General features: G+C 32.6%; 1 protein-coding gene across 1 annotated transcript in view; it reads right to left on the bottom strand.

Moving 5' to 3' along the window:
* Positions 1–11,113, bottom strand: part of LOC100159016 — a 27,237-nt gene extending 16,124 nt beyond the window's left edge. Inside the window, exon 1 of the mRNA XM_029487451.1 lies at positions 10,058–11,113. Coding sequence (XP_029343311.1) covers positions 10,058–10,450 — 393 coding nt within the window. The 5' untranslated portion in view covers positions 10,451–11,113. The remainder of the gene's footprint in view (positions 1–10,057) is intronic.
* Between the last annotated feature and the right edge of the window lie 242 nt (positions 11,114–11,355).

Genomic DNA, 11,355 nt, shown 5'->3' on the forward strand with positions numbered 1-11,355 from the left:
CTTGTTAAAATGCGTAAAAAAAATTCAAAATTCTTTATAGGCCCAGCGACAGTTAAGTACGATGTTGTGCGTATGCATGTAAATATGTAAAATCCCCAACTTTGGAAGAATATAACATGCAAAATAATGGTTTCTGTTGAATTTATTTTTGCACCATCGTTCTTAACTCGTCGAAATACGTATGTTTCAAAAAAAAAAACGCAGGGCGTAGCAAAAGTGAATTTATAGGTACCATATTAAATAGTGTTGTTTTTAAAGTTGAAATATTAGGCACATTAATATTGAGGACTAAAAAAAAGTCTTGCCATCAGTATATATGGAGTATACATAATACCAGAATATGAGACCTTAACTTTAGCACCCCCCATGAAAAAATCCTAGATCCGCAACTGTTTTTGTTTAACTAATTTTATACATAAACATAAAAAAAGGTAATAGTATTAATTGATCTACATACTAGTTTCGTTGTATTCATCCCATCTTACGCGTTCATAAATTATAATATACCCATAAAGGTAATTGATAATTGTCATATCGCTCGTGTAATGTACTTGGTATTATATATTTGCTATATAAAGTTATAATGGTCCATTAGAACGAAGATTTTGTTTGAGATTGAGCCAACTTTTATAGAGTATCCAGATAACATTAAAACGTTAAGATGAAAACATTTTAGATGTGCATAGGTAAGTGATGTATATCAACAATTGAGTATTAAAAGAAAAGTAAAAAAATATCCAGTCTCTTAAATTATTTTCAATTGTATAATAAACATTAGTTATCATAATATTATTATACTATATGTCTATAATCTATATAGTTTGGAACTAGATAAAAATAATACCGCCGATGTCAATTAATTGGTTAATTTTAGTAATGTAAGTATACTCACGTATATCTCACGCGTTTGAACGCTAAAACTACAGATTCACACATTATATAATATTACATTTTTCAAACAAAATTAGTAGTTCGACCAGAGGTCAAGTATACAGCAATGATTTATCATAAATAGATCTCTGAAAACCGTGTATACTTTATAGAGTATACAATGATTTAATGATTAGTTAATTGCATGTAATGTTTTTTAACAGAAGAAATAGTAGAAACCAAACAAACCGAATGTTTATTTAAGCGAACAATAAAGTAATGCGTAATGACTAATGACTGTATAATACAGTGCATATAAATGAGGATCCCAACAACAGTTTTTAAATTATATTACATTTGTATTTATTTAATTTTAACAAATCAAGGAAGTATGACATTGAAATTAATTTGAAGCGAATAAGAAGCAAAAAGAAGTAGCGTGGTCAATAACAGAACTTTAGACAACGTAATTAAAAAAATTACTTATTATTTTTTTTTTAATACTTTTTTTAACGAGAATTTAGGATGTACGAAAATACAAAAACTTATTTAGCTAAACAAACTAAGTTTAAACTTAAATTATAGCTAATGCGACGACTGATGGAGTGACATTTTATAAGCGTGTGTTATAACTTATATAACTATACTTCATTAAATTGTTATTTACTTATAGATAGTTAGTAGATACCTAATAGTTACTGTTAATAACCCGAACTTAGGCACACCGAAATACTTGACCCATGAATCATGATGCAAACAATTGTTTATTTATGAATCGAACCAATGGCCGATGATTATTAATAAGTAAATAGTAACCATAAATTTCAGTAAGCTTTAAGATAGGTAGGTATATAATAATTAAGACGACGCTACACCCGCATATTGTATTGTCTCCGTCACACAAATGTACGACATAGCAAAAACTGTTTTCCGCGAGAAAGACCCGAGAAGGCTACAGTCATAAGTCATAATTAAGAAACGAGATTTACACCACATAAAAAGGAGAACTTTGGCTGCGCATTGTCGTTTTTATTTTTTTGAAATCACTTATAAAAAAAATGACTTATTGTTTGTGTTTTCAACCTTGAATAACTTTTCTTATAAATTCAAATATTATACCTTTATGAGCACTGTAAATTGTCTTAAATATAATATTTTCAATAATATTGAATCTGCCTGATACCCAATTCGGGTTTCGTGTTTCTCATTCGACTGTACATCAAGTGCACAGATTAAACTCTAAGCCACCTAAGAGTGAACCACGCTCGGCTGACCAAAACAGGTTTTTCCGCGCATTCCCACCACAATTCGGACATCGGCGAGAGTTTTAACACGGGCGCCCGACGACGGCTGGCGATGACTGTCCGCCAATCACAGAACGCATAGCCATCGCGTGGGTCAGGCACTGTTTGGCGGCTCACTCTGCGTGTGCGAAATCGGTTCACTCTTAAATGGAACAGAGTATAGTTGACGCTATGGTCCGGAACAAAAATTATATTGCACGTGTGTATTTTTACTTTTTAGACATCTATCAAGCTTTTTATCGCGTTTGGCACGATGGCTTTCTATATAAGCTTAAAAGATTCCTCCAACCTGCTTACTATATAAATATAAAACCGTATCTCAATTTTAAAATTCGCTACGGTTTTGTTCTCTTCAACATAGCAGTTATAAACGCCAGTGTTCAAAATGCGGCATTTTATTCCCTATTCTATATAATATTTGTGTTTCAGACCAACCCCTCTTAATACATCAGTAGCTAAATATCTATGCTGCTGACAAAGCGATAATTTCCATCTACAATGATCCTCTCACTGCTTCTACACAAATCTGCAAGATCATCTTGTCCGTATGGGAAACTGGTTTACCAAATAGCGTTTTGAAGTTAATCAAAGCAAATCTATTCACCCTCAGACAGGCTCCGAGTCATAATGTTTTTCTATATGGTACTTAAATTCCTTGCTCTCCTACTTTTAAATATCTTGGTCTAACACTCGATCAAAGACCTACTTGGGCCCACCATATAAGAATTAAAATACTAGCTCTAAATAATCGCCTACACATGCTAAAAACTGTATTATGCAATAATAAATACACATCCACGGGCATCAAACCTTTTATGCACAAAAGTCTACACAAACTAATACGGACGTATACGGTCTGCACTTATGGGGCTTTACAAAAGCAAAACATAGCAAATTGTACGTTCTGAATAATATATTTAACTCTGTTATGAATTATGATTAATATTTGAGGGAATTGACATTTAAAAGTGAGAATGTTATCTAGTGAATCCCATAGACTTTTTTACATTTTAATTTATATTAAAGCAAGTTATGATAGTATTTTGAAATGCACAAACAATTTACAATTTTAAAATACTCATATCTTGCTTTAAAATTAAAATATAAGAAAAACCTATGAGGCTTACTAGATAATATTCTCACTTCTAAACTTGATAATAGGTAAATTCGCTCCAATATTAATTATAACAAAGTTAAATGGATTATTCAGTACGTATAATTTTCATGTTACGTGTTTGTAAGACGGAGACAGCGCATGCGGGTGTAACGTCCTCTTAACAGAACCAGCCGGTACCTAATTTACCTATACATAGATGTAGAGGCAACTACAATATATTTTGTACCCTATTCATTGCGTCATAAGCATAACTTAAAGGTGCGACGAACGACTTCGGCTTAAAATATTGTTTTCTTGGAAAAGTTAAAGTTTACACTAATTCATATTCTAAAATAGGTTAGGTTAGAGTCACTTTAATGTTATAGGAGTACAGGACATACTGTATAATAAAGTATATGTTTAGTTTTATATCATCGAAACGAAGACAACACAATTTACCGACCATCAAAATCTATAAAAAACTCGTTTGTTATTTGCTAAAATAAATTGCAATGGTCGGAAATTTAAATCTTATAGGTATAATGTATATAGCTTAACATGTGTTAACATTTAATGGGCAGCAATTTTATAACGGACACCCTTTAAAGGCAAATAAATAAACCAGTGTATTATGTGTCTGACGAAACGAATAAAAAATATCGTCTTAGATAATATACTTTGCATTCAAAAACTTTTATGGTATTAATTAGTTATTGATTTCATCTATTAATAATCTATTAATATAATTCTGAAACTTTGTTTGTTTGTAAAATTGCAAGGAATAGCTGATTACGAACGGTTAAACTGAGCGACACTACATTTTTCAAGCCTTCTAGTTCTTCATTTGTTAAAAAAATGTCACACAAAAAGAATCAGGTACTAGCAAATAAAAAAAAGTATCATTTTTTTTTTTTTAAATTTAGAAAAGTGCATAAAATATTGCAATATTGATGATTTTCCGATAACTACGTAATGATATGATATAGGTAGGTAATAAGACATTTTTTATAAAGACGTGTTTTATGATCCATATGTAATTTCGACATTATCATATTTACGAGTATGAGAATGATAACTATTGAATAAATTGACTAAGAAGTTATGAATGTATGTAGTTTTTACTTAATTTTGACCGTTTGGGCAATGTACTATTGTCTATTATAATTCATTACGGAACTATTTTTTTATTTATTTTTTTTTTTATTAATATATATATTTTCCTCTATAACGATATAGTAAAAATATAAATATAGGTAGTATACTAAATATAAATATAGGTACTACTCCTGTAAAAATAGCTTGTGATGGAGTAGGATTTATCATTGTTTTGTTGACATTAAATACAGTAAAACATTTCATTTAAAAATCAATAAAAAATAGTGTGGTACAAATAGATACAAACATTTTTTTTTTTTAATATAGAACTTAAACTACATGCATATTTGGACATTTTAAATAAAAATAAAAATTAAATATAAATATAAATTAAATTACATAAGGACTATTATTGTGAGATGCATAAATCAGAGTAAAGTCATCTATTAACTATTTTTTTCTCCAAGTACACCATTGAATATATATTTCTTATCGACCGTCGATATTTGATTAAAATATATTGAACCAAGGTAATCAACGAAACACTTTCTAAAAGATTTATTTGTGTATTTGACTGGGATATCTATAAATACATATTATTATTATATGTAGGTATATTCATTTTATGCACGATTTTTGAGCAAACAAAATTACATCTATATTACGAGATCATGTTCGTATAAGAATATCAAATTAAAACAATAGCTTGGATATTACTACTATTAGTACCATACTATTGACGGAAATCTAGTTTCAAAAATAATAGACAAAACAATTGCAGAAATAGACAACAATATACAATTAAAATGAAAATAATAAAAATCGAGACAAGTTTAATAGAAGCAGTATATAGAGACGATGAGCTGTTTACCAGCTGTTTTAGTTTATCTTTGTATTATCTATCCAAAATCCAAGTGCTATATTTTTATATATAAATTGTGGACCGGCAAACGGCACAATCATTATTGGCTATTGCAGTTGAAGTTTATAGAACTCATGTCCCCCGACACTAAAGCTGCACTTCAGCCGATGAAACAGGGCCCAATAAGGAACCTGAAAATTCATTACTGGAATCATTCGGTACTGAGAAAGACAATCTACATTTTAGGTCTTATAATAATATTATGCCCAGGAATTGACTTTTCTTTCAAACAATATTGACACTATATAGGCAACCTATGACACGCAGTCCGATAATAAGGATAAACAAAGTAAAAAAAAGTCAATTTTTTCTATTCTGTTTAATTGCCTACATACATGTATCATTGTATCCTTGTAACATAATTTACACTTATTTTTATTGGATTTAATAATTTTTATTGTAAAATATGTTAAAAATGTATAACACTATGGAGAGTGGTGACAATTGTGTGACACTATATTATGTAAATGTAATACTATGCATATTGTATACCTAACGTAAGTATTTTATATAAAAGTTTAATCTTAACCTTAGAAAGGTACCTACCAAGGAAATTTTCTAAGTAAAATGCCAATAAATGTAATTTATTTATTTTATAACAAAATGAGCAGTGGCACAAAGTACAGAACAACATATATACATACATAAGAAAAATATAAACTCAAGACATTGTTTACATAATATTAACAGAAAGAAAACGAATAAATTTAAATTATGGCTTACACCTTACTTTAAAAACTACAAGGTAATTTTCTTTTAAACGTAAAATTGCTAATATTATTATCGTATGGTAAAAGCAGTGGCGGATTTAGGATTTTTTTATAGGGGGGTGCGAAGGTTAAGGTCTCGTATTCTGTATACTTCATCCTGATGACAAGATATTTTTTTAGTTCTCAAAATGAATATGCATAATATTTGTTTTCCAGGAAGCATATGCCGAGGCCTAAGGGGGGTGCTATTGTGCTATAGCACCCTCTCTGGATCCACGCCTGGGTAAACGTATTTACGTAAAGTAGTATAAAACATTAATTTCAAGTTTCAGTGTTTTGCAAAAGTGAAGATTATAATACGACTTAGGTTATATACATGGTCACAGATTGTCTATAATCTACCATAAAATGTAACACCTTATTTAGTACTACACTACCTATACTTACCTAATATTCTTCATTTATTATAACTTTTAGGATGAAAAAATTATTAATATAAGATTATATATGACTCAATTACTATAGAATTAGTTAAGTTATTATACTATATAGTAATTATAGAATTAATAATATAATTTATATTAGATAATTAACAAAACTTATTATAATTAATTTTTATAGATAATAAGTTAGTTGTGTCTTTTGTTTATAGTGTGGCAATTTTCTTAGATTCTTGCAGTTCATATATTTATATGTCTATGATTGAAACACGTTGTTATTTTTAAATACTAATTTACTGAAGAGTGCAAAATATGATTATCTAGACGAGGGGATAATTAATAATTTTGCGTCAGGTAGAGAATAATGCGGTTGAGTAGCAATTTACTATTTTTATTTACTAGTTTTAACATTTTACGACACGTAATGGCGTAAATCTGAATTCAAGTATATATGTATACTTATATATAGGTACATATTATGACGTAATCATTATATTTAATTGGCTTGAAATTTGAATCAAAATTGTATCGATGATCGTACGTATTAATAAATAATGATCATCGAAGGGAATACAATAATAATATCGTATATTTGTCGACATTAAAGTATTAAACATTTAACCAAACATAAATTATATAATAAATTAATACATTATACATTGATAAACGTCATAAATCATTATACAATATAGTTTAGAAAAATTGTGCGAGAAGTATGATAGGTAAATAAAAAACCGATGGTAGATTGCACACTTCCCCAGTTAGTACTAAAATGAATTATAACACTAAACTCCTTTGTCGGTTATAGATTTTAAACTACATTATCAAAATAATATTTCGAACAAAACGAACGAGTGGAAATATTGTTATTTTTCTAAAAAGTAGGACGCAATGATTTTGCCGTATTTTGTACCAAAATATTCTAACTTACAGTCCAAGGAAACGTTAACGCGTTTATCATTTAAGTATACGTTTTCTTATTATAAACGACCTAAATTATACTTTCAAGGTGTCAAATTATTCGTGCAAAGGCAAGAATACTTTTCACCGCGTATTGTTTTTAGAATAATTAAGTGTTTTCGTTACAGTTAAATAGAAGTTAATCATAATTCATAGTTAGGTAGTTAGCTAGTATATATTGTAGGTTGGTGACTATACATAATATTAATTTTAACTTTTAAGGGTTGAAAGAGTTTGAAAATTTTTGCGTAAGATATTGAAATTGTATATTAGATTACGGTAGTTGCTTTAAGCGTATTCGTATACCGGTATTCGGTATGGTAAAACAGTATACGATCATGGTATAGTGGTATACTAAACACTGGGTCACCTATTTAAATGTATTCCTCGGTTTATTCCTACAGATATAATTTAATGAATTCGAAACTACCTACCAGAAGTTTGACGAATATTCCAGTTTTTATCTAATTGTTGTAAATTTTAAATCAAAATATCATAATATATCTATAAAAAAAAAAAAATAGGTACCAACAATGTAAAATAGAGACTTGACATTTGCCCTAATTACTAACTACAAATTATATTTATAATATACAATATTAGTAATATAACCTAATTAGTAATTAAAAATTAGAATAAGAGCTGGAAAATTGTTTTTCTATTTTATTACAATATGAATTACTAAATAAACTAGTTAAGTGGATTCAAGGGGGCGGAAATGCTATATAGGTAGGTATAAATATTTTTTTTTTATATCATAAATAGTTCTTACGTCTTAAAATCCACACATTTATAATATAAATAAAATTGTAAATATTGTTATCAAATTTTATCTATAATCTATTACCCAAAGTTATAATTGTAATTGTACTAAAAAAATATGTAACTTCCCCTATTTAATATTTGTAGATCCACGCCTAGCTAAGTTTCATTTAAACACATACATAAAAATGTACTAAAAAATAAAATAAACTCCTTGCAAATTTCTAATTATATAATAATATAATAATTTAAAAATCTCAAAACTCTCAAAACTTTTTTCATTCAGGCAACCTGGCTTTTTGGAAATGTTTTTATCGACTATATTATGAAAAATTAATAATTATTATGCGAAAAATTGAAAGTGGTTATACACAAAAAAATGCGACCATTATAAAAAACCTTATAATTTGGCCAAGTTAATAATTAATATTATATATTATAATATGTAATAACAAACTCTCCCCCCCCCCAATAGACCAACTTCTGCGAGCGCGTGCATAACACATATTTGGGAAAAGGGTTTAATGTTCGATGTAAATACAACGTTCACTGAGTAAAGTATAATTAAAAGTAAAAAGTAAAAACCGTAAAACAACGTAGTTTTTATATCTATACCAATAGAATTCGTGATCCCAGAAATATATTATCTTAATATAATTATATTATTATAATAATAATAATAATATAATGTAACATCATTGAAGTATAGGTATACAAAATACATATTATACAATTTAACAATAAAGCAATATTATGACACCCCTTCACCCCCCTAAAAAATGCGAGGCTAATACATTTTTCGTGATGACGACCACATGCACAGAGACGAACAAGTCATAACAATAATCTTCTATTATAATAAATTATGTATAATATAGTCTTGGTACAGACGGTTTTCAAACTCGAGAGTAAAAATGTACGTGACGATCGCTCTGATCCGAACGAACCCGCGGTGCTTGTCAAGCGGACGGAGCAACCATCATGCACCATCGGTGGGCGGGCGTTAGGGGCGGCCTGATACTATATACCGTCAAGCGCAAGCGTCGCGCCGTCTACGCTGAGCGATAAGCGTCGTCAACTCGCAACGGTAACGTTAACAACGTCACAACAAAGCAGTGCGCCCCATGATGCAAGTTGCGAGTGTTTACTCACGTCTCGGCCGCCAGTTTTACGTGGTTCCGAAATCATTTCCGGTTTTCGTTGTAGTAATCACCCCCTGAAGGGTGAAAAAACCAGCTGAAACCGATAATGATACTTATATGCATCTATCAAACTACAGTTTTAGACTCAGAAGTGCTAGAAATAGACCAAAACTATTAAAATTAATATTTTCACAAGACGTCAAGATGTAGAATGTACAGATTTTTGAAGAAACATATTTCAATACAATAAATAAAGGCCATAAATCCTCCACGGTCGGGTACACAATTCAAATTAGCATGGGTACCATATTACACTTAGGTATATCATTAATATCATCATGATTATCCTATTGTTACATGTCGAAAGTAGCAAACTATTTAATTATCTTTCGATTAGACAATTACTAATATTACTGTCATAGCTCAAGCGACTTCCAAACGTAGGTGACACGATATTTGTAAAGGACTACGCAAACGTCATGTCTATAAATGGCGGAAGGGGATAAACCATAAGAAAGCTCACCGCACATAGATTCACCGCCGCTGTTCCCACCTACAACTATTGGAACTAACCGGTTGATACTCATCGAAATATCTATCCACCACATTGTACGAAGATCGCCGGACGGAGTTACACCGTAGCACTTGATCAATACCTTTGTAGAAATTATTTTTAGTTTGATGATAATGGTCAACAAAAAGTGATGACATCGTCGAAATAGTATTAATATTACATTAACACACTATATTACTCACGTTTTGCGCGACCATGCCACTCGACATGGCTCCGGACGCCCCCGGAGCAGTGGCGGCGCCCGGCGAACAGTTGTTGATCGGCTGCGACGTGTACCGGGATTGATCGTTCAGGAAACAGAGCAGCTGGTAGCCGAACCACTTGGGGTTGTAAACGGTGCCACCGGATTCCCGGGCCCGTTTCACCTTGACGTTCTCCCGGCTAAACTGCACGCGCAACGTACATATCTTCTTGGCGATCTCCTCCTTGGGACACTTGAGCTTGGCGCTGATCTGCTCCAGCGACTCATTCTTCATACGTTTGTTACGGTAGTGCACCGAACTTGTGTCCCACAGGGCCGGACGATTCCGGAACAAGTCGATCAGCTGTATGGTCTGCTCCCGGTACCACTCCATAGCCCCTACACAGGGTTCGCGAACCACCACCGTCGCCGCAGCCCCTCAACCTCGCTCGATGTGCGACGGACGAGAGTGGAAAACCGTTGGGTTTTCGTTTCGAATTTCGGACGGTTCGAGTGGTGGTGACGCGCATGCGGGGTCGGTCGACGGTGTTAAACTAACAAATAACACACGCCAGACAAACAAATGACAATAATAATATCGTCGGCGGCGGGAGATTTTTTAAATAATAATAACAATTATTATCGTAAAAATATTTCAATATTGTTGTGCCGGCCGGCCGACAACGAAGAAGATGCAAGAGGAGCACAGTAGCAGAACAATCGGCGACGGAAACGGGCGCGCGTTTCAATGGTTGATGGCAAACTGCACCGGCCTTGGGTTTAGTTCACGTTATAAAACAATGTTTAGTGAACAACTGCCGGCCGCGGCGCGTTGTTGCCGCGGCGCATGCGCGCCGGATTTCGATCAACAAAATAATGTTTTCCGTTTGTACATCGGGAAAAACAAAAACCCGGTCGTCGTCGTAGTCGTCGCCGCCGCTTCCCAAGGTTGCGTCGAAAAAAACACTCACCGTGTCACACGCACGCACAAAGCGGCGGGCCGGGCGACAACAATGACATCAACACGGCGACGACGACCGAGTGGCGGCGTCGGCGCGACGCGCAGTAGTATTTCAACAATGCTCATTACTCGCCGCTCGGGCGTCGGGCCGGCCGCTCCGCCGTACAAGCGTTTTGTTATTGTCGCCGCCGCCGCCGACGAGGCAGCGTTCTCACCGGGGCATTTATCGCCCAAAATATTCACACCCCATCCGCCGGCGTTACAGCCAACGCCACGACCACGGTCAATGGCGTACTAGTTGTAGAGACTAGAGAGCGCGCCAAGCATCAGCCTTCTAT

This window comes from Acyrthosiphon pisum, chromosome A1 (genome assembly GCF_005508785.2).
Source record: "Acyrthosiphon pisum isolate AL4f chromosome A1, pea_aphid_22Mar2018_4r6ur, whole genome shotgun sequence".
Classification (NCBI taxonomy): domain Eukaryota; kingdom Metazoa; phylum Arthropoda; class Insecta; order Hemiptera; family Aphididae; genus Acyrthosiphon; species Acyrthosiphon pisum.